This window comes from Tinamus guttatus, unplaced genomic scaffold (assembly GCF_059628265.1).
Source record: "Tinamus guttatus ecotype Peru unplaced genomic scaffold, ASM5962826v1 Tinamus_guttatus_pri_ptg000133l, whole genome shotgun sequence".
NCBI lineage: Eukaryota > Metazoa > Chordata > Aves > Tinamiformes > Tinamidae > Tinamus > Tinamus guttatus.
This window is the reverse complement of record NW_028288667.1, coordinates 3,120,125-3,147,155: the sequence shown is the minus strand read 5'-3', so window position 1 is coordinate 3,147,155 and position 27,031 is coordinate 3,120,125. Positions and strand designations below refer to the sequence as shown.

Genomic DNA, 27,031 nt, shown 5'->3' with positions numbered 1-27,031 from the left:
GCGGCCGCGCCGGGGCAGCGGCGGCCCGGAGCGCCGCCACGATGGTGCCGCTGCCGCTCGTGCTGCTGCAGAGCGTCCTGCGCCTGGTGAGTGAGCGCGGAGCGGCCCCCGCCGCCCCGGGAAACTTGGCGCGGGACGCGGCGCCCGCCCGCCCGGCTCGGCGCTGCTTCCCCTCGTTCCGCGTTTTTGTCGTTTTGCTCGAAATTGCCGCGTCGCTGCGCGGGGCCGTCCGGGTTTGGGGCCGCGGGGGGTGAGGGAGGCGTGAAGTACCCGTCGTGTCCGAGGTGTCACCCCCTACCAAAGGTGTCACCCGCTGCCCGGGGTGTCCCCTGGCACGGGGGGAGCAGCGCGCGCTGCCTCCCGCGGGCCCTTCCCGAAGGGAAAGCTCCCTGGGAGCGACCCCAGTTCCCGTTCTGAGAGGCAAAACCACCCCAATATATATATATGAATCATTAAAGCATTTATTTTAAAACGACTTAAGAACAATTTTAACAATAAAAGATTATTTGGCAGCCCACCCTGCACGAGGCGTTGTCATCGTGCTACTGCAATATTACTACTTTCTCCTTTTTTTTGCCCCCAATTCCCACCACAGGTGCTGCCCAAAGTTTGTGGCTGCGGGCGGTGGGAAGCAGGGGATAAACCTCGACGGGATTAAGCATCCTCCGTAAGAGCCAGATTCCAATGCTACAGCACAGGCCGATTGATTAGTTTTTGATGGAGCTTATGTCAAATTCTAATCCGTATTTTTTTTGATTATGCTTGTCTTGTAATGCGTATTTTTCTTTTTTCCCCCATCTTCTGCTGGAGCACTTTGTGGTGGCGGTGAAGCAGCGAGCTGCAGCGCTGCGATAAGGCACGCGCCGCTTTTGGGCAAAAAAAAAAGGCTATTTTTACTGGAAAGCAGGGTTTCCAGCTGCATGGGGATGCCGGTGCAAAGCTCTAACTGGATTACAAAGTTGCTGAGTGAAAAAGCACCGAATAAAACCGACTCCTTCCTCCCACCCCCTGCAAGTTCAGGTGACTTCATGTGTCTGTAAACCAGTATCAAAGAGATTTAGTAAAATTTGTTCCATCAGGGTTCAGTTTCTTACTTTCTATGCTCCTAGGTAAGGCTTGAGCACGTGCTGATGGAGGCAGCAAAGTTGCTGTTTTGGGTAGGACAAAAATCACATAGAGTCCGTGTAGATTTGGGCATGGAGGTGGTGTTTAGCTTGCAAGGGAGTCTCTGTTTTTCTGCATTCTTTGGGTAAAAGCAGGCAAAGCTTTGTAGCCAAATTAATTCAATAACAGATGAAAACAAAAGGAGACTTTTTAGGTTTTAGTGATATTTTAGCTCTACCTTGCGGTGCTGACCTGTAACTAGAAAGTTGTGTGAATAAGTTTCACCATTCTGCTAGCAGAACATCTGGTTAACTGTAGGTAAGTTCCAATTTATTAAAACTGGAGTTTGCAGGTTCTTGGTGGCGGCGGCGGAGGGGAATCCGAGTCCCTTTGCGGTCCTTTGTTCTGCAGCCAACGTGCTGAATGACTGGAATCTGATTAGTGCCTCGAGCAGGCGGGCATTGGCAATATTAATTCATAGCTCTCCTTTTTTTTTAAAAAGAGCAACATGGTTAATGTTAACACAGTGTGAAAGGCTCAGCGTTTCTGCCAAAAAGAAAGAAAAATGTGGCTTTCACAGTTGCAAAACAGCAACAGTCTTGAAACCCACAAATTCCATTGTCGAGCCCTCCCACCGACTGTGCGTTTGTAATTTTTAGTGGAAACAGAGATGCTAAAACTTAGTTCTTTCTCTTTTTCTGTCTGCTATGTGCTATATTTTAATAAAGGTAGAAATACTTTTTCATTAGACTTCAAAGTGTAGCTTGGTTTTGCAATAGAGAAGTGTGACACACGTAGGCACAGATATAAGGTAAATACATGTAAAACCTCACCAATTTGAAGAGGCACTAAAGACTGGCAGATAACTCCGCTGTGTTTCCGAAAGGCAAGTTAAATGACTGTTTATATGCTAAATCCGATATCATTCAGTCAGCAGGTAATGTTTTACTACCTTTTTCAGAGAGTATGGAAGTATTTTTATAAAGCTTTACTGGAGTACTGTTTTAATGGTAAATGGCATACCGCTGTGCATCCAGTGTAAGTACATATATATTTCTTAAACTATTATGTACACTTGGACATATTAAACACTGGTTTCATGCTGCAGCATCAGGCTACTACTGTACTAACCTGCTTCTATGTAAATATCTTCATTTTAAAAGTCACTTTATCCTATACTGTCAATATAGATCAAAGCAATAATTTGCACTGCACAGTTAATACGTCTGGGCTCTTGCTGATAGCAAAGCAGGAATTTGTTGTACAGTCATTAGTAGATACTCTTGCTTTGCATTGACTATTAAATTTTCAATAAGCCTTTCAATTGTCATGTAATTGCTCACTGCCCTATTAATTATTTCTTTATAAGTAGTTGGGGTGTACGTTTTGGAAACAGAAAAGACTAAGTGATTAGGTTATGTAGCTTAGAGTGCGCCTTCTGCTGTGTTACTGTCTGCCTTGCAATGCCTTAAAACAAGGGCTCTTGTCACTTCCCTGGGAAAATTATTTGTAATTTTTAAGAAATTTTTAAAAAGATATCGTTCAGGATTTGTTTTAGTTTCATTAATTTGCCCCCTTTAAATGTTGCTTTCCACAACATTGTTTAGAAGCAGCTCATGGGGCTCTTCAGAATGCGCGTTTTGTCTCTTTCCTTTTAGAAATGAGAGAGAGAAAAAATAAATAAAGCCTGTGCATTGGTTTTGAATCCAAAAGTCAAGGCTGCTGCAGCCCCAGCATTTGTTCATTTATTCGGGACTGAAATTTTTGCGTGCAATGGAAATTAATTTGCCATACGAGCCAATATTTTTGGTTTTAGTTTGTTAAAATGGAGTTAAAGGTTCCTAAAAATGTTAGTGGGGAAAGAAAGAGCATTTCTAGAATGCTCTTGTTCAAGACAGTGCTTCAGGAGCACAAATAGATTGAGCACTGGCCTAAAGTTAAATTTTCATTTTAAATATATATACCATGTAAGGTATGGAAACACACTTGTGTTATTCCTGGCTGCTTTAATTTTCTCTCCACAGTTTTGCAAACTTTCTCTGTTTAACCTGTCTTTAGAGTGAGAATCAGAAATTGCTACTATGTGAAAATAAAAGCTTCAAAAAGGTAAATGTGACCCTCCAGTTGTCCTTGAGCCTATAGATGAAACTCTGGACCCAGCGAGATCTGTGTTGTAGAGAACATTGTGCCCAACGGCTCATTTGGGTGATTTCGGGGTTTCTCTTGAGGCACTAGGCATTATAAACCTGCAACTTATTCTGGGTGTAATGCAAGGGGTAAGTTGCCTAAGGAGGTGAAAGCAGTTTGAGGACAGCTCTGCAAATGCTGGTTTCAACGTGGTCCCACAATTTCTTGCCCCAAAGTAGAAGTGCATATTAAGGCAGGCGGGAGCTAGGTTAAGTTTACGCAAGATGATAAAGTGCAGCTTAACTCGTAGGTCGGCTCATCTCAAGCTGCAAGCCTTGCCTTCCTCCCGAGTTCCCAACGCTTGGGTGAATTTTACCCTTTTTACAAAAATGTGAGTTCCCCGAGGAGCAGCAGGACTCTCATCAGCCCATGGTCTGCAGGTGACGTGTGTGTGACCCGGGTCACCATTCCTGGAACTTCTGGTGAGGTGTTGCAATAAGGAGAGTGTCTGGTGTGCTATGTTGAATGGTTTGGAATCCAAGGATTCCTTCAGAGAAGGAATATATGTGTAGTTCCACAGGTGTGGGTTGCATCTTTGTCTGAAACCGAGCGGGATGTTTCAGTGCGCAGGGAGGAATGTGCGTTTGATTCCTTCACACATCCCTGTAGCAAAAGCAAGTGCAGGGAGGAAAAAAAGGAAGATTTTTTTTTACCCTTATTGCAAAATTGCTGTGATAACTGACTGTGTAAAAGTGCGTGTATTTCGTAAACGCAAAGTGCTTTTGCCGTGTTAACCTGCTTGAGTTCTGTTTTTTGCCAGCATTTTAACCTTGCCGTACCCTGTTATAAGCAGAAGTTGTGACCTTGGGATTCATAGTAGATCAAAACCTGCACACCCGGAAAAGTGGAATGTGAATATTCCCATTTACATGGCTATTACTTATTTATCCTGAATTTCATTTTCAAATGCCCTTTTGGGGAATGGTTTAAGCTTTCTACCAGAATAACTTACTTTTATTTGAATTATTTCCCCCAATCCCATTCATTTTTTTCCCATTTCACTTCCATTTGTCCCATGTCCTGCCATATGTTATAGGTGCTGCTTCTGTAGTCACTTTGGATGGTTACAGAGTCATATAAGGAGAAAAAATGGTTGGACCTGCTACATAGCAGGGATCGTTACCAGTTTCCAAATTCTCCCCGACGGAGTTGAGGCCGTGACTGTCACTTTCAGGACCCTTAGGACCCTTTCCCCTCGTTTAACTCATCATGTTTGCAGGTTTTCTCCGATACGGTTTGAATTCACCCCGTCCCCGTGTGACGGCCGTGGGTGATGGGGATCTCAATGGAAAGCGGGAAGCTGGGAGCCCGCGGGGACAGCTCTGCTCGGTGCAGATCCCATGGGAAAAGGCCGCCGTGCGGGGCAGGATGCGGAGAGCAGCCTGGCTCCTTCCCTCCTGCTGCTCTGCGCCAGTCAAGCTCATTGCAGCTGGCAAGGAGGTTGTTTTAGGACTGGAAGGACAAGGAAACAAATTAAGAGTGGAAGAGGACATAAAGTGCTATGAAGATGGATCCACAGCTAAGACTAAGCAGCTTTATCCTTAAAGCAGAGAGTTTTTTGATGCTGGTGTGATGCTCTCTCCTCCCCAGGGAAGCAGCACTCGCTCTAAATACAGAATTTGAACAACTTGACTGTAATTTAAGGTAAAATTATTTCTAAAGAGCTTTTAGAAATATAGTTATTGAGATCAGATTTTCTCTTTGATCCAAATGGTTCTTAGAAGTTATTAATAGTAAGAATAAAAAGTAAGAATAGGAAGAAGTTAAAAAAAAAAAAAAAAAAACCTGATGTTTCTGTAATCAGTCTTTATTTGTGCAGGGACGGTGATAGTTATTGTGTCGCTATAATGCAGAGTTAGGGTTACCTAGGAGGCCGTATCCAGCATACTTGGCTTATGTTTATGCTCAGTGTTGAGTAGAGAACTTCCTCACTTAATAATGTTTGTTTTTGGTGGTGACCTTGTGTTTCTGATACCATAAATGACCAGAATAAACTCCTTAGTTCCATCTTTCTTTAGCCATTATCTAGGAATGGAAGTGGCAGATGTGCTTCACTGTTTGTTTTATTTTCATGTAAGGGTATTGATGGCTTTGATGGAGAAGGAGCTTGGGGCTGACCTGAGGAGAAGGAGCATCGAGACTTGGCTCTGGGAATCAGAGATGATGGTGAAAGAGGAAGAGATGGAGATGGCAATAAAAATAATGACAATAAAATAAATAAAGCAGGCAGGGCAGGTGGAGCATATCCAAGCACTCATGGAGTCACTGCAGGAGAGTGACAAGGTCACGGATCTCATTTTACAGAAGCACTTAGGTCTGTGCACGAGAGGTGGTGGCAGATCCTTCCTGCTCTTACTCTTCCCACTGTAGGGAGTTTGGAAGAAGCATTTTCCCAACCAGCCCCTTGGTAGTGGGAAAAGTGAAGTAGGAAGACTTGAGGTCCCTGACTTTGTCTATATTTATCATTGTAGGTGTGCAAGAATCTGGAGATGTGCGTTAGGTATTCTGGGTACTGTTGCTGTTTTCATCCCTTGAAAGAGTTGAAGAGCCCAAATGATTAAGTATTTGACCTTGAATTGTTTTTCTCTCATAGGAAAAAACATAGGAGCACATAAGTGTATTGCAGCCCCCGGGCGCATGGGCAAGTGGAAGTGCTGCCCCTCCTTGGGCTTTCTACGACCTTGTAGTTGGACTTCATGGTCCTTCTCAGCTGAGATTTGCTACATGTTTGTCATTATTTGGGGAAAGTGAGGGAGCAAAGCCTGGCTCTACCCAGCAAAGCAGTGCAGCCTCGGGGGAGCTTCTCGTTGCCCCCAGGGCCTGCTCGGTTTGTGAGCCCTGGATTTGGGGTGCGAAGGCTGAAGCAAGGGTGAGCTCGTTGGAGAAGCAGCTGCCTCCTGTGATGTGTTTGCATCCAGGTAAATGACCGTGGTCACTGCTGTGACTTACTGCTTGTGGGGTTTAACCTGCTACTCTTCAGGTGACACTGCACAAACTCTCCGAGTTTTAGTCCCACGTGCTCTCCTCAGCTTCTAATTTATGTACCTTTTTAATGCATTGACACGATAATTTGACATTTAGTCTCCAAAAGACAAGAAAATCTGTAAGTGAGTAATACTAAAAGTAAAATACACTTTTTGGAGGTTATAATTATTTCAGAGCCATGTGTTTAGAAACGGAGGAAACTTATGCTGAAGCAAAAATAACTGAATGACACAAACAGATTTACCCCTACACCTTATTGACAGCTTGAGAAGGAAAATAATAATAGTTAAAAAAAAAATCTTTACCATATCGTTTCACCTCAGGTCATAAGTATAATTCTAATATATTTATTTGGCGTCGCGTGGGGCATGGTGCACCATGAGGCTGTGGCTGCATGAGCACCTGCTGACTCCACTGTCCTCCATGGTTGACAAGGCTCAACTCAAGACCAGTCTGGAAGTCCAATCTGGCAGCCCAAGCCGGTGGGATGGGAAGGGTGGTTTTCCAAGAGATGGACCGCACAGCCAGGATGGGAGGAGCCTGCTCTGTGAGCAAATGTTGCGCCGATGAGACGGCCGGAGCCTGTGCCATTTTCCACTCATTAAACTAACAACACTACAACACTAATCGGCTCTGCACGAGGATCCGTGGCAGAGATAGGGTTACCTGGAACTTAAGGAAAAATTTATTAGCAGTGAGGGTGACAGAGCACTGGAACAGGCTGCCCAGAGAGGTTGTGGAGTCTCCTTCTCTGGAGATCTTCAAACCCGCTTGGACGCAGTCCTGTGCCACGTGCTCTAGATGACCCTGCGTGTGCAGGGGGTTGGACTAGATGATCTCTAGAGGTCCCTGCCAACATTCAGCGTTCTGTGACTCTTTGACTCTGCCTTCGTGGCACCACCGAAGAGCTGTGTGGCCTTAGCTTCATCTGTTACCACAGTTTCCAATTAAAATGCAAGGTGCTTTCCTTTAAAATAGGTGGAATTTCATCCCTGGGCTCTTCTGCTTTCTAAGAACCGGGTGAGGAAAAGGCTGGCATTAAACTTCTGCCTGGGGCAGGGCAGATCTGTTTCCCATGTCAAAGAGGAAAGTAAATTAATCTTTGGGTTTGGGTCTATTTTGTTTGAAATGACTGAAATGCCTCTAGATGTAAGAACAAAAGAAGCATGGTGCACCTCCTGCTATCTGTTTAATATTTATCCCTTAATCCCTTCCTGCCCATGTGCATGACCTAAAACTAGCAGTGGGCAGCCCAACACTACTTGGGCTAGAGGATGGAGACTTCAACATCTTATTTAACAATTTGTGGAGACTGCAAGGAATCTGTTACTCTTAGACTCTATGTTCAGTGTTCCTGTTAATGTACCCTTGCTTAGTGCTGTACAACTGGGGAACAGCAACAGCTAATGCAGTGTTTGTGATGACCAGGAATGCCCTCTGCAGAAGGCAGCCTTCTGCTGAGCTCACGTTGTAGTGTTGTGAACAACATAACTATAGTGGTGATGGAGTGACAAGATTAATATGATAAATACTAAAGTAATAGATTTCCTATCTTTGGTTTTGCTGCATTGGTTTGTCTTGTCCAGTTTAGGTTAATTACTAGATTTTTTTAATTGATGATAAAGCTGATAGTTATGAAGAGGTTCAACTTTATGTTTATTTAAATATTTAATTTTGCAATCACTGTAATGCAAAGCAGTAGTTACTTTAACTGACTTTTCCTTTACTAGTAATAGGAAATTCTTTAGCATGGTCAGTGAGTATAAACTGTTGGGTGAGCAGTTAAAGGCCACTCTGCTGTGAATAGGGGCCCTATGTCCATATTCCTGTGTCTCCTGTGGCATTTATAGGAAACCAGCTATCCCCAAGATGGCCAGGTCTGTTGGATTTAGTTGAAGTTCACAGAATAGTTGAACAGTTATTAATGAGTCTGATGTCTAGCTCATAGGCAGCAGAATCATAGATACCCTAATTTCCTTCAGAAATGGGCCAAAATAATAATGGAAATGGACAGGAATCTCAAAACCAAAGCAAGTCTGCACCCTGACCAAGAGTTCACTAGGATTTTCTGGGGTAGCTGCAATTCAGAGGTTTTGTTCTCATTTTGTAGAAGTAACAGGGGCTACAAAAGATGCTTCAGTCTTTTCTTGGATTTAATGAACATGTGGGCTCCGATATAATTTGTTTAGTTCAGGCTCTTCTTGGGAATACTCAACCAGAAAAGAAGAAATAATCAGTCTTAATAGTACAAAAAAATCTTTATTTTTCCTCATATCTTCAGTTTAAGAATAACAACTAGACGTGCCGTGTCTCAGGGCACACGGGGTGCTGCGGGAGGGCACGCGGGCCCTGCGCTGGATGCTCCTTTCAGAAGGAGGAAGAGCAGCTACAAATGCAGCTGTTTTTGGAAGCGGCATAGATTGGAAGCGGGATGGGTATGTTCAAATTCAGTGAGAAGGAAGTGACTAGCCTGGTGTCACGGCAGCCCGTGATTCAGGAGCTTTGCTGCTCAGTGAGTCAGCACGAGCGTGCTCCAAATGCAGCTGCAGGGAGTTGGTGCCCTAAAACACGAGGGCTGCAGGGCCGTGTGCCTGGACCTGCGCCCCCAAAGCCGCCCTTGGAGCCCTGCAGCGCCCTGGGCACCGTAGGACGGCGCTTCCATCAAGGGCCCCGGGGACAGTCCTTGGGAGTTTCACAGCTCCATGTTTAGCAAGTTCTCCCTAATACTATGCACAAGACTTAAGTCCTCTGCTTCTGCTCAGCTGTCTGTTTTTAATGATTCTTAAGCATTTCCCTTTAGGCTGTGTTTAGGTAGTTCGTGGGGGTGCGAGCTGCATCCAGTTTTGCCTGTTTGCTTTACTCCTCTTTTCTACCAATCATGCAGATTTGGACTGACTTTTTCTTTCTGTTTTCATTTTTCTTTCCTGTTTGTTTTCACAGAATATCTTTTTGTGAAGATGTCTGAGATGCTGACTCATCTGTGCTAGCGTAACTTGTTAGCATTAAAAGATACTGTCTAAGCACATAGGATTGTTAAGAGTTTGGCAGATTTGCAGAGAAGGAAAATAGATTAGATTCAGAAGGAAGACATTATATTCTGAATAATTCTGTTGGCCAACTCTTCTTTTGAAGAAAATAAATCTCACATCTGAAGCTATTGAAATTAAGTATTTTCTATTTTCACTGCGGTATCTTCTTTCATGTTCTATTGATGAAATGTCTTTTCCACTTCAAACTGCAGTGCATTCACTATCATTCTTTTATATCCATCTCTGAACACTTCATCCGGGTAGCTGATGTTTTTCAGGACATCAGCAGTCAATATTTCTGGTCAGCTCATGGGAATAGGACACTATATATTCACTGCCTGTATTGTCCTGAAGATGTAACTCATGAGATTAGCACCATAGGCAAGCTAACAAGCAGAACTCCAGAAGGTAGGGTTTTTTTTGCAGTTTTGGTGGGCTCAGAGGTTGGGGAAAGGAAACTTGTCTGTAGTGACTTTACCATTACGAATCTTCCCAACATTTGCCTTTGTTGCGAGTGCTTCAGAAGTGTCTTCTGCTTCACGCACAGGGCTGAGCGCACATCAGTGCTCTGGGAGTGAGTAAACACAATAATAGCTGAAAGGAAAAATGACAGCAGGAATTAAGCATAAACAGATTGTTTGCCTAAGCAAGCTCCGTCCCTAATTTCTGATTAAAGCAATATTGCATGAGTTCCCGAGGGACACGTTTTGCAAGCAGTGGCAACCTTGGTAGCTGTCAATGTGCGTGAAAAGCCCCTCTTGAAAGATCCTACAGAAAAGCGTCAGGTGTTGATGTAAACCTGGTATCACTTCAAATTTCCTATTCCTGAAACGAATACATTTGGAGTAGTCTGTGAAATAGCCTTACGTGGCACTCCAACCTGTTTCTCATACAAGCCATCATCTTTAATAGATAAACTTTCCATTAAGAGCTAGACAAAGCTGCTAGTTTTTCTTGCGGTCGTCAGAAATGAGGACAATAAATGTGTGGGAGAAATTCATCAATTTGGCTAGAAACATCAAGGTGCGTGCTTATCTGAAATATAGACTGTATGGAAACACAAATCCTTTCAGAGAAAACTCCAAGTATAGAATTATTGACCCTGGAGGATAAGATAGAGAAGAGCCTTGCTAGGCTGTGCTTTGTCAATTTGAAATACTATTTGCAAGGTGAGTAGTTTAATAGTCTTATCCCTCTCAGCAGAGATTTAATAGTGGAAGTGTTGGAGATATTTCTAGGATTTGTTTAATTTTATAAATTACACTGCTGTAGGGGTATATTGATGCTCTCTATATTTACATATGTTCTATAAGAAAGTATAAGTGCATCTAATTGATAAAAGTCTTTAAAGTCCATAAATACAAACTGTGGTTTTGCAATCTGAGTGCCCATTTTCTGATGGCAGTTTTAATTCTAGGGCCACCTCTCTGAGCCCTGCCCGTCAGTCCTGGAAGCCGTGAGATCGGCAATACGATGTCCATGTGTGTGACAGATGAGGTCAGCCCTTTTCCATCTTGGTGAATCTTAGCAGAATGCCCTGCCAGGGGCTCTTCCTTCCCAGGTGCAGGAGCAGATTTGGCCTTGCTGGGTTTCTTGAGGTCCCTGTTGATCCATTGCTCCAATTTGCCTGTGCCCTTGAGCATGTTGAGTGCACTCCCTTGTTTGCCATTGCCAGCAAACGTCCACTTCTAGGGCGTTGATAAATATATTAAATGGGATGTGTCCCAAGTCTTCCTGGCCTCCAGGCAGAGTATTAACCACCACCTCCTGAGCTTGGCACTCGAGCCAGGGTGGTGTGTGATCCTCCCCCCCCTGCCCTCAATAGTAGTTCATTCTTCTAGACTGTAATGTCCCATGCTTGGGTGATGGTATCAGAAATCTCATTAAAGTCAAGGTATATCTCTGCGCTCTCCTCATCTATAAGTCTAGCCTTTTGATCACAGAAAGCAATGATTTTGGTCAAGCACATAAATCTGTGATGGAGCCTGTGCTGACTATTCACACTTGTCATGATCTTCATGTGCCCTGAGGTGACTTCCACGAGAGACTGCAGTGATGTGAACTAGCCCGTTCTTTCCCAGGTTGTTTGTAGCCACTCTTGAAAATGGGTGCAACATCTGCTTCTCATGTGAAAGCCCTGCAGTGTCCAAAACATTTCAAACAGGATAAAGACCAACCTCACAACAGCAGCGTCCAGCACTCTCAGCTCCTTTGGTTGCAGCCCATCTTGGCCTTGAGCTATATGTTAGTTGAGATTGCCCAGTGCATCCTTGACTCTGTTCCCCTATGCTACTTGTAGCTAAGATAAGTTAGGAAATTGAACCAAAGCTTTGGGATATTTGAATTAGTTGCACTTAGTTCTGCAAGGGTCAAATTCATCCCCCCACAGGTTTTGCTTATCTATGAAGGCTAAATCAACTAGGCCAAGCTTAAATAGTCTGCAAAGGAATAGGTATAGGTAACAGAGCTTTTTCTAAAGCTAGAAGGGCACGTTGATCCATTTCAAGTCTCCTTTGTGAGAGCTGAACTTTACTTGCAGAGATGGGTCTTAAGGTTGGCCTTCTAACATTGTACAGAGAATAGCTTTATGGGATCAGAAAGAATTGTTTCGCTTCCAGTGCATCAAAGATGTTCAATATTGGTCATCAAAATGACCAACAACTTCTCTTCCTGCAAAAAGGATTTGCATTTTTAGTCATCTGCTGGTTTGTGACCTACACATCAAGGTCTTGTAGGTAATTATTATATTCGGCAAACTCTAGGTAGACAAGTGAATGTCAAAATAATTCCAAAACCTGAAAATTGATCAACTGTCTTGATAGTTTCAACTTTGGAAGCAAATTATGGTAAACCATTGTCAAATGCTTTAAGTTTTTCTCCTAGGGAACTTCATTGTGCCCTCAGTTTGTTAGCTGATGCAGTGACAAGCTGCCGAGAGATGACAGATTTCGCAAAGGATTCGGCGTCTGAACACCTGGGCCGTGTCATGCATTTAAAAACAGAATGTGACAGCAAAACACATCAACCCTTTAATGTCCCAATGGAAACCACAGGAGGTTTCCTTCAACTTTTATCCGGAAAAATAGCTCTCAATCATTGATGCCCAGCAAAATGTATAAAGCAAAAGCTTTTTTTGATGAGGTTCACAGTAAACAGGCACAAAGGTGCTTGTTCAGGCACAGTGACAGTGAAGCCATGCAATGATCCTCACTGTTTTCCTCTAACTTCAGCTCTGGCCTGTATCTTAAATTCAGCGGATCGCCACGTCTGATCTGAGGTCGCATCTGAGGTCTGATCTGAGGTTCACCCCTTCTTGGGGTGAAGGTTATTACAGGTTGGTGGCAGTTTCTGCAGGAAGCCCAGGCTTTACCATCTGTGCTGTCCCAGCATACAGAAGTGGCTGTATTTTTGAGGAGAGCTTCAACTTCTTCCTGCCTTTGTGCAGCCCTTTCTGCACCAGAGGTCCTGAACGTGGATTGCTAAGTGCAGACCTCTGTGCCAGGTTCTGTAACCAACAGGTTGTGGTGGAAAAAAGCACTCACATTATTTAGCCAGCAGCTTTGTATGGTGCAACGGAGCTGTATGGAGCTCCCTTGGCAACCTCAGAGCTAGCACCTAGAGAGGCAGCAGGGTTATCCCAGGATGGCAATACAGTGTGGGGATAGGGCCAGTTAATCTGAGAACAGCCTCAAATTGGCCCAGCCCGGGTGGCTCCCAGGACACAAACTGGTTCTGCTGCGTGGCCGGTCACTTAGTGCTGGTACAACTTCTCCAACTGGGCATACAACTATTTTGTATTTTATTATTAAAAACCAACAAAATAACCAGATAATCTTTGATTTTGCATACTGCAACAAGCAGAAACTAGGGCTGTGAGAAATAAAAACATAACCGTGCTTGGTTTCTGGGTTAGACTTGTGCATTTTGCTTTCCTCTGAAGGAGCCTGTGTCATTGACAGTATTTGAAGGGAACAGCTTTGAGCCCCATCTCCTCTAATAGTGCTCTAGAAACCTTAATCAAAACCAAAGCACAAAGCAGAGCCTCTTGCTGTCACAGAGCATGACTCTGCCAACTCATATTCTCCCTTCAGTAAATTTTTTTGTTGCCAAAGGTCTTATTTTGATTCTTTGTACTGGGTGCCACTTTTTGCCATGATTTTTTGCCTCTTTTCTGCTACAGTTTTATTGTGTTAAAAAGCCCGTCTCAGCAAACCCATTGATTCAGCATTTCAGACATCAGTTTTATGTGATTATGTGATGAGGAATTAAGCAAGGTCTGTATGTTGCTTTCTTAGTGTGTTCTCATTTATGTATGAAAGAGACAGAAATCTACTTTAAACTGAGATAAGAACATTTTGGATGATAAAAGTTATCACACATGAATGGGTTTCTTCTTGAAATCAATGAAATGAATTAGACTCCTTACTTAGGAGCATCTGGCACCCTTAAGATCCAGTTCATATAATGACATCTCTGTTTATTAAAAAGAGTTATGTAACAGCTTGGTTGATTTATTTCAATGTGATTGACTTAGCAATTTAATTGGGCTACAGACTAGACCAGAGCAAGAAAAAAAATAATTTAATTAACTGATTCATTTGTGGATGACTGGAAGCATTGTACATCATGCTCATCATCTTTAAAGATATGCAGCCTTTTGATCCTGCAAGAAGTGAACCTTTTAGCACAGACACCAAATTGGGCTCCAGTCAAGACCTACCAAAGCCAGCAAGGACTTTCCTCCAGTTTCAGAGCTACCTTGATGCCTTCTTGCAGATGGAAAAAGCTTTTCTGGAGAAACAGCAAGGTGAAATGTGCTTGGAAGAATAAAGCCAAATTTCCCACCCTGTGGTCCCTCTTTTCCCTTGAGCTGATGAAATTGTTATTTAGTTCCCATTTTCCAAGCCCCAAGTGCTACTAAGATATTAGAAAACTGGTGTGCTTTATCTGAGCTTTCTACCCATCCTGGTGTGAAGCTGTATTATTTCCTTTATTTCCAGGGTGACTACTTGAACCTGAAAAGCGTGCTCTTGCAACAACTTTTGACTGCTTTAAAATGATACCACACCTCAGCCGAGGTAGAAATGTGGAGTTTTTGATTGACCTGTTGGTAACACAGAAATATCTGGGTTATTTATTTAAATGTGTTCAACTTCCTCAATGTGCAGTAGTATTTTCAGACTGGTATTTGACAGTGGTTCAAATAACTTGCAAGATCTCTCCCCTTTATTTTGGTTCCAGAAGCTGCTTGTTGTGTCAGCCAAAAGACTGTTGTCTCGAGGGCAGATTGCACTTAAGTGGAGTTAATCACATCAGCATAAGTTGTTTCTGTTCTCTGGTTTAACACCAATTCAAATAAAATTAGTTTTGGATGTGAATTTCCCTTGTGTTGTCAACTTGAGATACTCTGACTCCCGGATGATTTCTGCTAGTTCTTTCCTGTAATTGAATGCCAAACTCCCCACTTCTCTCGCACCCCCCAAAACACACCAAAACAACACAAAAACCTACATTAAAATCAGGGTAAGGTTTGACTTAAAGCATAAAAGGAGAAATAAAAGAAGAAATTCCATACTTATTGTACCCTGTTGTACCTAGAAACTGCTGCACATCTGGTATGTGAGATAATGCACTGCTTAGAGACCATGTTGCAAGCACAGAAAATTGGAAATGAGGTTCAAGTCTTAACGCTGCATTTCTTTACTACTGGGAGCAAGTAAGGCCCTGGTTTTCACTTTTTTGTAGGGTGTGTGATTTGATTCCTTCTGTTTGTTTGCTCTATAAATAATATAAACATGCAGGAAATCAAAAAAGGGATGGTTCTGTAAGAAGAATTTTGTGCAGCGCAGCTGAGAAGTCTTTTTATAAATCCCTGAAGTATCTACAATGGAGTAATTACAATATTAACCACACAGCAAAAAAGAAAAGGGATGCTTGGTAGAAGCCGTAGATAGAGCAATAACAAACACATGTATTTTGTTCAATCATTTATCACGGAATATAAATAATTAAAAACCTATCTTAGTCATTCTTGAGCTTTGGCAATGGGATATATTCCCTCAGTACTACCTGATGTTATAATTTGCTTTTGTCAGTCACACATATTTGCATGACTCTGGCCTGACATGAGAAGTTCACCTCGCAGCCAACATGCATTTAAGCCACTTAGAGAAACTAATGCAGGACTGCACAGGTCTTAACTTCTGATATGGAATATTTTCCATAAAAATGCAAATTTTTTATTACAGAAAATGAACAAATCATAGTACATTTAGTTTGGGCTTTGAAATCCCGTGCAGGAAATGCTTCTCTAAGAGTGGAAGATTGGGCAGCCTTTGCTTGGCTTTTCAGTCCTTACGTTCTGGTGGGTTGGGTGGTTGTCCTGCTTTGGCGTGGACGTGGCCCCGCTCGGGGGGTCAGGGCTGAGCGGTGCGGGACGAGCTGGACCTGGGGCAGGAGCCGCTTTCCGTGTAACGCGGAGCCGGGGGACAGCAGCCTGCACCAGGGAGGAGCTGAACCCGCGGAGATGCCGCTGGCACGTGGCAAACCCCAGCTCAGGCCTGAGCAGGGGGACGTCTGGGACCTCCGGAGGAGCCAGGAGAGCACGAGCAGCGGGAGAAGCTCATGGTCCAGCTGCGACGCCAGGAAGCGGCAGCCCGATCCGGAGAGGAGCGCGGGCAGCCCGGGGACATCTCCGCTCCCTCCAGTCTGTGCCAGGGCCTCGTGTGAAGTGACCATGAAGGCCAGGGCTGAGGAAGCAGCCAAGCCAGGCGTGCCGTGGCAGCCCGGGGAAAACCGCTGCTCCCGACGCCGCGGTGACGCGCGCTTCGGAATCGCTTGGATCCGCGCTCCGCTCTCGGAGCTGTGGCTGAAGCAAAGGCGGACACTCACAAGGTGTGTGTTGCCCCGTGCTGACTGCAAAGAGAGACGACAAGATTTTCTTTTCTGGATCATGATTGGGAAATATCAAGCCAAGTGTTTTCTATGTTCAGTCAAACAATCTCTTCAAGTTCTCGTTCTCTGAACGCGGGTGATAACGTCCCCACAGTCCCTGCTCTCCTTGCAAAGGTTCATGAAATCACATGCACTCAGTCCTGCATATGCATATCTATAAGCTTTCTTTTAAAAAAAAAAAAATCTCTCCTTTTTTAAACCTGAGTCATGTATTTCTTACATCTGGGCACAGATGACTAAGCAGCATCTGAGTCAAACCCTGCTAAAAATTACACGGGGACTGGATGTCAAGTGTCTCAAAATTGTCATTTTAGAATAAACACTGCATGTACCTCCTGGTATTCCTGAGTGGGAGTAACTGGTTTTCCTTCTCTTCTTGCATAGTGCTGAGTTTTTAGCTTGATAAGCCAGTGAAAAACAATAAAGCTAAGGAAAATGTTTCCATTCTAATTCAGAAAGAATTTGACCATCTCAGCTGTTCCCCGAATTTTCAAAGCACAAACAGTTCAGTCTGATAGTAGTCAACGTTTTCCTTCTTCTGGGGGCCTCAAAAGATGGCCGAATGAATAAAAAGGGATTAAAACCAGGTTTAAGTAGGACCTTCCAGCACAAATACAGCCTGGGGCACGAGGGCTGCGGCCGAGCGCTGCCAGGCAAAGGGAGACGTCGCTTCACTGAGAAGTGAATAACGCGGCAGCTCCCGTCGGTGGTTTTCTCTTCTTTAAGAGAGTAATTAATTTAGGAAAGCAGCATGTGTGCATGTGCGTAGGCAGCAGGAAAAGAGCTGGAAGAGCCCTGGTGTGCTACCTCATGCTAAGTGATTTGTGAAGGAAAAAAAATAATAATAATTTAATTCAGAGAACTGCTCTGGTCTTTCAGGAGTAACCTGGGGAGGCTGGAGCAGGGCGCCGGGGCAGCAGGAGCTCCAGAGCGTCACGGCTGAGCCCTGGAATGTGTTTTCTGGAAGACAGCGCTGATTTTGGATGCTTAGGTGTCCCCCGCTGCACCGGGAGCGGTGTCAGGAACGCACACCCGTGTTTTCACCCCTTGAAAGCAGCATTTCCTCCTGCCCACCACAGACTGACCCTGCACACCCTGCAACGAGATGTGGCGGCAGTGAGAGCTGAGCTCGTTCGGAGCTCGGGTGTCGTGGGGGCGTCTCTGCCCCGCGCAGCTTGCGGGCGACGGGCGCTTTCAACCATCTCCGTCGCGGCCGTGACAGGTTGTTGTTAGGAAATCCAGCCTGCAGTGAGGCGACAGGGAAATCTTACGCTTTATTTGAATAAGGGTGTTCATTGCCTGTTAAAATGTAACTTCTTGCCTTAAAATAGGATTAATTAAAATGTACGAGTGCAATTCAGTCACATTTTATGCTTCAGCCCAGTGCTTCCTTATCCTAACTCGTTCCCAGCAGTAGTGTCCAGGGCAGCGCAGCATCCTCACTTCTCCCATTAAAAGCAAAAATGGACATAAAACCCGTCCTTGGCAGCAGCTCGGCTCAAGTGCTGCCATTGCCGTTGCTCATAACCCATTGCTTTGGTCATTTCTGCTTTGCAAGGTAGTTGTATCGGGCATCCAACTTTTGACAGCATCCAAAGTGGCTGCCAACAGTTTGCTGCAGCACCTTTGTCTTTCAAAGGCCGTGTGGGGCTTGTTATTTTAATCCTTGTGCAGCCTGATTTATCACCTGGAACATCTGTCAGCTGGGCTTTGTCTCGAAATTGATAGTGATGGAGCTAGTGATTTTTCAGCAGCAGCTGTTAGAGGTTCATTAGTTGGGCTCTCAGAGGGGGCAGATAACTGTAATATTTTTCTTTGTTAATCATCTCTTACGCGTTGCGATAACACAGAGTTTGGGATCTGCTGGAAACGCGCAGCGTCTCTCCGTGTCTTGCTTGTCAACAGCATTCGTGTTTTCATTTGATCTGGCTGGATTATTAAAACTCTCCTCCTCATAATGCTGTAGAAGATGTGAGTAGCAACGGGTAATGAAATAGAAAATCATTATTTACTGTTTCGTATTTCCTGTGGAGGGAGGTCAGTCGTGGTCTCAGAGATCTGATCCAAACACAAATCAGTTCCAGCAATGAGATTGAGGGCTCTTCTATAATTCATTTTTAATTTAAATTTTACAAGGCAGCACAGCCTAGATGACAGCTTCAGTAAAATCAGGCTTATTTCTAACAGATGCAGCAGTTTTCCATTACCGTACTTTCCTCACTATGCCATAAAATATTCTTAATGGTTAACTATGATCCTCGAAACACCTGGAAATCCTCCCAAATCCGTGGCTGCTGCGAGGAGCAGCAGATCCCGTCAGCGCTGCTGCTGCCCCGGCCGGCGCTGGTAACCAACAGGTAATTACAGCTTGAAATTAGTATTTTAATGAACTCATCTTAGCAAATGTAAAGGGAAGTCCCCCAGGCAATGAGGAGATCAGCAGGAGGGAGGATGATCAACGCCGCGCTCTGCCGACGGGGCAGCGGGTGCCCCGGCTTTGGCGTGTGGTGCGAGCAGCATTTGGAGGCCTTGGTGCTGCTGAGGAGCCACTGCGGGTGCCAGGTGGCCCCAGAGGGCCTCAAAAGCACCTGGGACAGCTCACGAGCTTGCCAGGCAAAGAGAAATGTCCTCCAAAAATGGCTAAATAGGGATCTGGATGCAAGGTTGTACCTAAAGCGCAAATCTCAGTCCCATTAGCCAATGCACGTGCCCATAGTACTGGTGAAGTTTGGTGCAAAATGGATGGCAAAAGCGTGGCCTGAATTTCAAGCTAATGTACGTAGTGATTCAAAAGTACGTGAAAATCAGTCCTTTACATGTCCTCACAGTTCTTGTCCATCTTTCTCTCCTGGACTAAGCAGCAGTGACAATCGTGGCCTTCAACCAGTTCATGGAGTTACTTCTGAGTCCACAGTGGGTCACCAGGAAAAGCAGTCCAGAAACAGGCCTAAATTTATCCTGCTAGAGCCAGCATCAATACTGGAAAACTTTTATAGCTCAGCAAATCAACCATACCCAAAGGTTGCAAACTCTTTTGGTGTAATGGAAAAGAAAAAGTCTGCTGTCCAGGTGTATTAGTTATTGGTTTGCCCGCTCTGGGCAACACAGAGCCGCAAATCTGGAGGTTTGATTTAAGAGCAGGGAGGACGGAGACCAGGAGGGGCTGAGGAGACCTCCCTGCCTGTCCCCCTCCACACACAGCTGAGCTGCAGCAAACTGAGTGCAGCTTCCCAAGACGAGCTAAAATGCACGCGGGTTATTCCTAGGAATCAGAGCCACCGATCCAGGGGGTAAATTGTCTTTCCATAGTTCCCCTCTGCCGTGTGTGCAGGTTGTGTTTGAGGGTTTTGTGGCTGTTTTGTGCAAGGTTTCTGACATGGTTCCAGCGTGGGGTGTTGGAGCGTACCCCGCTCTCCAGCACTGAGGTGCCATCCAGCATCCCGGGACTGTTAGAGGATCCTTGCTCTACATTTAAGGAAAAAGTAAGCAGAAAGAGGCAAAGCCTTCATGAGGAGCATTTGTGCACGCTTTTTGGCAAGAAGCAGTTCTGAGAACAGATTTTCTGTTGTCTCAGCAGTATGGTGGATCAATGCAACACATGAATATCACTTAAAAGCTGTCTATGCTAGAAGCAATTTAACCAATTGAGGCTGGGGGAGCATTTGAGACAAGCAAAAACTACTAGTCTGCATTGTGTGAAAAAGGGCATGATCCTTTGCACAAACAACTGCATAGAAAAAGGAAATAATTCTGAAGCCTTTTTCTTACTTGCACTTGTTTTTCTTCTGCTTCCTCCTCCCAAATTTGTTTCTTTATTGAAGTGCCAGTCTTTGAAAGATACAGTTTTGCTTTCTTATAGAAAATTGGAGGGATTCAACATGATTTTTGACCTGTAAAATACAATACTGCCTTTGCAGTATCTGCTTTGAGCTCAGAGCCGGAACTTGAATGTCTCCCAACACAACAGTTTGGCTTGGATTGATGCGTTTTGCCTGGGATATTTGAATGTTATCTCATATTCCCAATAAAGCAAGAATTCCTCCCTCCCCACGACATTCCCTTGCCTCCGGGTATATAGAGGGGTTTTTCCCTCTCAGATCCGGTCAGAAGGGCCACAGTCCCCTCACGGCACAGGGCCAAGGGGCCATGTTACCCGGGGGAGGAGGGTGCTGAGTCTGTGCATGCGCTTTTGCATCACCAGTTTGCGTTTCCCAGCTTCGTTCCCATGGCAAGTTTGCAACTCTTGAAAGGGAAAAGGCTAAAAAGTTAAAGCTTCAAGCAGCGTGAGCAGCGTTTTCCATAGTTTCATGTTTCCTGCAAGTGCTGGAATTTCTCTCCCCGTTTGCCAGTGCCCGCTGCCTCTCAGACCCCGTTCAGGCAGGAATATTCACAACGGATCTGCTGATGCCCAGCTGGAGTCTGTCGTTCCTCGTGTTCTCCCCATCCCAATGCTGCTGCTCCGACGCCTTCCCGGCCGCGCCGGGGACGGCTCTGCCGCATCCCGCGGCGCGGGGAGCCGCTCTGCACCATTCAGCTGCAAGCAGGAAATTAACAGGCTGCAGCGGTCGACGGGGAAGGATTTTTACTCCCGGAGCCGGGACAATTTTTAAAGCACTCCAGATCTATACGCTGTTGAGCGGGGGATTTCTGGACACCGTCATTAGGGAAAGGAAGGAGCCGCAGCCATGGGACCGGGCGGCCGCCCCTTGTCCCAGACCTGCTTATCCACCCGTGGGAGCAAAGCCGGACACGGAGCCGGCTCTGCCGCTCTCCTGTTACTGTCCACGCCATCCTCAGATGTTCACACATGCCTTTGAACTTACAAAAACAATTTCTAGTAAGTAGCTTACATTAACTACTCAGATAATCCAATTTAAAATACCTTTTGAGGAAAGCAGGGGCCCCAAATCCTGCTCTGCATTTCCTTGCTCCTCGGCTGTCACTCTGGCTCCATCCCACGTGCCCTTGGATCGTGGCTGGAAACAGCTGCGGACTGCAAGTTCAGAAGGAGAAGGGATCCCGGCAGGATCTTTGACCCGTCTGGAAAAGCAACATTCAGAGTCAGTGCAAACACCTCTGTTTCCTTCATGCCGGCTGGCCTGCACAAGCTCTTGTTTTGCTTTCTCAGTGGAAAGTAGAAGAATTTTGGGGAGCTGACACCAAAACTCAGAGTTTTCCCAGTGAGCGCATAAGCACGACTGTGGGCTGCCAACCTGAGGACTTCTGCTTGGTGACTCAAGTTGCTTCATTCATGTTGCTTCGTTCCTAAATTCCTTGAAGCGTTCCTGACTGCACATCTGCCATAAAACCCAATGTGGCCTCTGCCTTTGGGAAGAACGTATTTAATAATCAGCAAAGTCCAAGCTCAGCTCGTTGTGATGAATTATTAGAACCTGCCATCATTTCCTTGCAAGAAAAGGCTATAATGAAACACAATTTTATGTTTTTTTCCATTTAATTGATGGCAGTCTGAGATTTTATTAATCTTTCTGGGCTCTAGTGTAAGATGCTGAAAAAGCTAATATGATATTGTATCTGGTTAATGTGTGCTTTGCAAAATTGATAAGGCCTGTCAAAACATAAATTATTTAAGATTTGATAAATGTGTTGAAATCACTGAATTTTCAAACAGACAAAGCAGAGCTATTTCTCTTCCCTCCCTCCCCGTCAGCTCAAAGTCAGGTCTTTGTGCAGCGATCCCGCATTATTACAGCAACACGTGGCATGAAAAGATGCAGGAATTGGCACGAGGAAGCCGACCGGCGAGATGAAACCTCTTGGATATTGTCAGCAGATGAGGGGCCCGCTGGGAGCTTCCCCGGGTGCCTGCGAGTGCTGGGCTGGAAGGAGGTCCCTGAGGAGCACGGCCCTCCCGGCACCGTCCTCCTCCTTTGAGGGACCTCGAGATCCCGGTGGCACCGACGAGTGACCGAAAGGTGGTTCACAACTATTGATTCCTGCAGACCTGTTGTTATTTCAGCTATTTGCTGAGTTTTGAAGCAATTCCTGGCAGGGGTGAAATGATTGCTGGTGACGGATTAATAACCTGGAAATGATTCGCAAAGCATCAGGACAAGTAACTCATGGGAACACCTGGTTTTCCTCAGTGCCTCAAGAAAGTTTGGGAGCAAGTTCCAGGTTAATCAAATGCAAACTTAAATGGCAAATAAGGAAATTATAGCACTTTCTCTTATCAGCATCTCACCAATACAGGCTAATTTCTCTGTAATAGTTCGCAGGGAACATCATTATTTAATTCTGTGCCTCTTCACCACGACCCAAATCACTCTTGGATTTTGACAGGTAATGAAAGTCTATCAGATCAGCGAAGCACACGGGAAAAAGCAACGGTTCAGAGGCTGAAAACGTGAACATACACCACGTAGCACTTCTGGCTTGAGCTGCTCTTGTGATCAACCTGTGCTAAGAAACAAGCAAGGGATATGGGGAATTTATACATCTTGATGGTCCAAGATTACGACCGTTACTGGAAAAAACCTCCGCATCCTAAGGGAAATATTTGGAATCAGTATAGAGGTACCTGGGAGACGTTTTCCAGCCGCAGTAACACGGGAGGAGATGAGGTGATACCTTCCATTTGGAAACTGATGGTTTGGAGGGAATGGGAAAACGCAGGTGCGGCAGAGAACTGCAGCAATAACCATCTATTTACACGTACACACTGGCTTTAGTAAGCAAGTATTTTTGAGGCACCCTACCAGCAATATTTTCCACTCTTGAAAAGCATTGCAGTAAAATAAGGAGATGCTGAGGAAGTCATTTTTCTAGCCCTTGCTGCGTTCTTGTCATGCAGATTTTTTTTATTTCCTAGAAATTGCTAACCAAATGAATAAAGAGCTGAATAAAAAGCACCAGCCCATCCTTACTCATAAAAAAACCTGTGATCAAGCAAAAGGCCTTTGCGACGCGTCAAGGAAAATTGTTACTTAAAATAGAAAAAATCTGCACACCAAGAAAACTTTGCATTAGAAAAGCACAAAAATTATTCACCTTTCTGAACAATGCAGGCTCATCCCCACTCCTGCCCGGCTCCGGCGGACCCAAGCGCTTTGTTAGACACCTTTTAATTACTGAACATTCGCAGAACACAACAGAAGTCCAATCCAGAGCTTGTAAAGGCTTCTTCCTTGCAACCGATTCAGCTCCCAACTCTTTTCAGCCTCTGTAATGAAATCAATGAAACAAGACAGTGCTAGGATGAAGTAGAGTCAAGAATTAAAATTGCACATAGGTTTGCATGCTATTTCAGTGTCGCGGTCTGCAAACTATATCAAAAAGGGAAGAGGCCCCTTACTCAGTGTAAGTGGAAGATATAACTCCTTCGACAGGAATATTTTATCCTCAGAATTCAACATATTATTGATTTTGTGCTCCCGCATTGCACAAGCATGAAGCAGCGCGTGTGGCTGTTGCTCCAGGGACGCCTTCCGCAGCCGCCCGCGCGGCAGCTGCTCAGCGCAGCACATCCATAATTAAAAGTAGCACTAGTTTAGCTTGATGCCACCCCGGGTCTGAAGTAATTGTGCCCCAAAACCATGCTGATGTGACAGGCCCGGCGGCCTTTGGTGCGTGTCACTTCCCACGTGCCAGTCGTGCTGAACCGAACGGCTCCGTCTTGTTTTTTCTTTATGCAACAGAGCCTTCTGCAAAAGCAGTTTGGAAGGTAACGCAGCGCTGTCGCGTTTGCAGTGAGAGCCCCTGAAGAGACATAGAGGGAGCATTATGGGGAACACACGACTCAGTGCCCTCCAGATCTCCTCAAGAAAAGGAGGGGGAGAAGCCAACCGACTATAGCAGGGATTTCAGTAAACACTGCAAGAGAAAGGTAGCCCCAGAATTCACTTCTGTCGGCTCCTCTGCCCTTGTCAAAGGACAGCCGTAACTGTGTGCGGGTTCAGCAAAGGTAGACACACCTATGGGCCAAATGGTTTTGAATCCAAGGGCCTTTTTTCCTCAAATTTCCATCTGCAATTCCCTCCAAGTCAACTAGAAATTGCGACACCAGCTGTAGGGGCTGATGCTTCAGGGGGTCCTTAGCAGCTCGAGTTTAGGCGCAGTGGGGCTGCAGGCAACAGTGGTGGTTCAGCATTGCCAGGCTCTGGTCTGGGCCTTGGCCGGGGCCTGGGAATGCAGCAAAAGAGCTTCCTTCACACTCCTGAAAGCCCTCGTGTCTGTTCCCAGAGCGCAAATGGGCAAATGTGCCCATCAGTTCCTGTGGCATCTGCCCAGCACCACTTGTCCCTAGCAGGGAAGCTGCTTTCCTGGCTGTGCTGGGCAGGTTGCTCTCAGTTTCCTCGCGAACAGGCTTAAGAGTGGCTGGAAAACCATGTAAAAACGTGACGTTACCTCACCAAGAGGTGGCCATCGCAGCAGAGGGGTTTCTGCAGCATCCATCGCGAGGACAGCACGGCTTGTCCCGGGCCAGATAAGCGTCTGCCACGCGTTCCAGTAGATCCTCCTGTTTTTATGAGTGCACAGCTCAATAGGCATACTGAGAAAAATGGATATATTTAGCAGAAATGATGGCTGCCTTTCAAATTCAAATGAGATCAAGCCTATCTTAATTATTACATTAATAGAAGATATGGAAGAGGACCTGGTATAATGGGTTTGGGTTCTGGTTTAGAGCCTATTTCTAGAGAAGAGACCCTAGCGAGGGGCTCGGTGCAACATCATCCCTTCCCCGTGAACCCCTTTTCATTCTTTTTACACACTTTACAATGTGCAAGGGGATTAAGAATTGCAGCTGAACAGTTTTTCTTCATGCATATGAAAGATGGCATAAAATTGTCCTGAAGAGGAGAACGAGCAAGAAAGCAAGCTTTACAAAAGCATTCGAGAGTTTAAGGAATGAAAAGTAAAAAGAGAAAAAGATGATAATTTTTGGCATGTCAATAATCCTACTTCTGTCCTCTTTTTGAATTTGCTTGAGTTTTGTATTTTTAACAGGATTTCCTTATCGTACAACATGCAGAATAGAGGTACATGGGCAATATGCCTCTACATGCAATTGGAAAAGTGATATTAAGTTTTGAATGTTTAACTCTGAAATCTAACAACATTCTGCCACTACGAAAAGCAATTATTTGCATTCGGATTGCAAACTAGACTTAGCATTTTTCAGAAGTTTGACACGGCCAAGGTTAGAGGAGCTCTATGCCTAGTATTGCTCAGGCCTTCTGGAAAGCCAGAAACACTGTTAAATATGGGCAACTGGGCACCTGAGCCTGAAACTACAAAAAGGACAGCTATTTTCATGGTCTCTCTCAAATGAGGAGGACATATTGATATGCTACATGCAGAAAAGGGAAAGAGGCAAGACCAGAAAGAGCACAAAAATATGGCAAATATTTTAATGCAAAAGGTTTACAGGAAAAGTACACCAAAAGCATCTAAGTAAGAGGATTTAAAGCTTAGAGGTGCTGGGAGGGTAAGAAGGGAAAGTTCTGCTGTTCTGTTTCGCTCCATCTTCCACCACCAGCAGGATCACGAAGCGGCCTGAGGCTCCCCCCTGTTCCCAAGCGAGCCCCAGAGATGCCAGGTTGCTCTTCAGGTTTTCCAGCCTCTTTAGGCATGTTTGGTTTTAAAGGATCTGTAAGCAAAGGGTGTCTCGCACCCATCACAGTCCTTAACCTTCCTGCATTTGTTCCGCCAGGGAGGGACTCCCTAAGGTACAGGGATCACAGACATTTTCTCATCTTCTGCATAAAATACTTGAGCTTTCACATGGGGCAGCAGGAGTTATTCATTGCATTAGTCCATAGGACTGAAACTACCTGTCTAAAGACCAGCATTGTAACCAATGAGTTACATTAGAGTCTCTTGCTATTAAAAAAAATAAAAATTAATGCTTTTGTGCATTAACGGACATTTTTAATTTCTCACTTTATAATTCTTTCGTTCTGTTTTGAAACAGGTATTCTGTGACGCCAATCAGGTAGTCCAAGCCACGGACGTGCTGGATTGGGAAGACAAGGATGCTGCAGAGACGTTGGTCAACAACGTGGTCCATTCCCGGATCATCAACCCTTTACGCCTGTTCGTTAAACCGTCACCAGTGCTGAAACACGGCCCGGTGTCCTACTCGGACAGCATAGAAAACTTTTGGGATTGGTTGTCCAACATCACGGAGGTTCAGGAATCTCTTGCACGAACTAAACGCAGACCCATAGTAAAAACTGGGAAATTCAAGAAGATGTTTGGATGGGGCGACTTCCACTCTAACATCAAAACTGTTAAACTGAACCTGCTGATCACAGGGAAGATCGTGGATCACGGCAACGGAACCTTCAGCGTTTATTTCCGGCACAACTCGACGGGGCTCGGGAACGTTTCCGTAAGCCTGGTGCCACCTTCCAAAGTGGTGGAATTCGAATCCTCTCCGCAGTCAACACTGGAGACCAAGGAATCCAAGTCCTTCAATTGTCGAATTGAGTATGAGAAAACAGACCGTGCTAAAAAAACTGCGCTGTGCAACTTTGACCCTTCCAAGATCTGCTACCAAGAGCAGACGCAAAGCCATGTCTCCTGGTTGTGTTCTAAACCCTTTAAAGTTATCTGCATTTACATTGCTTTTTACAGCGTAGATTACAAACTGGTGCAAAAGGTCTGTCCTGATTATAATTACCACAGCGAGACTCCGTACTTGTCCTCGGGCTGATACACAATGGATACGCTGGGTAGAAACACAGCATCCCTCATAAAAATAATTATTTCCATTAACCTTTTGGAGAGGAGTATCTTCTCCTTTC

The 27,031-nt window shown here is 45.0% G+C and overlaps 1 protein-coding gene across 1 annotated transcript; it reads left to right on the top strand.

Annotated features, from left to right (window-relative positions):
• NXPH2 (neurexophilin 2) lies at positions 1-27,031 on the top strand. Its single transcript, XM_088521759.1, has 2 exons — positions 1-86; positions 26,197-27,031. Exons 1-2 carry the CDS (start codon positions 42-44, stop codon positions 26,938-26,940), a joined length of 789 nt encoding a protein of 262 aa, XP_088377885.1. The 5' UTR covers positions 1-41; the 3' UTR covers positions 26,941-27,031.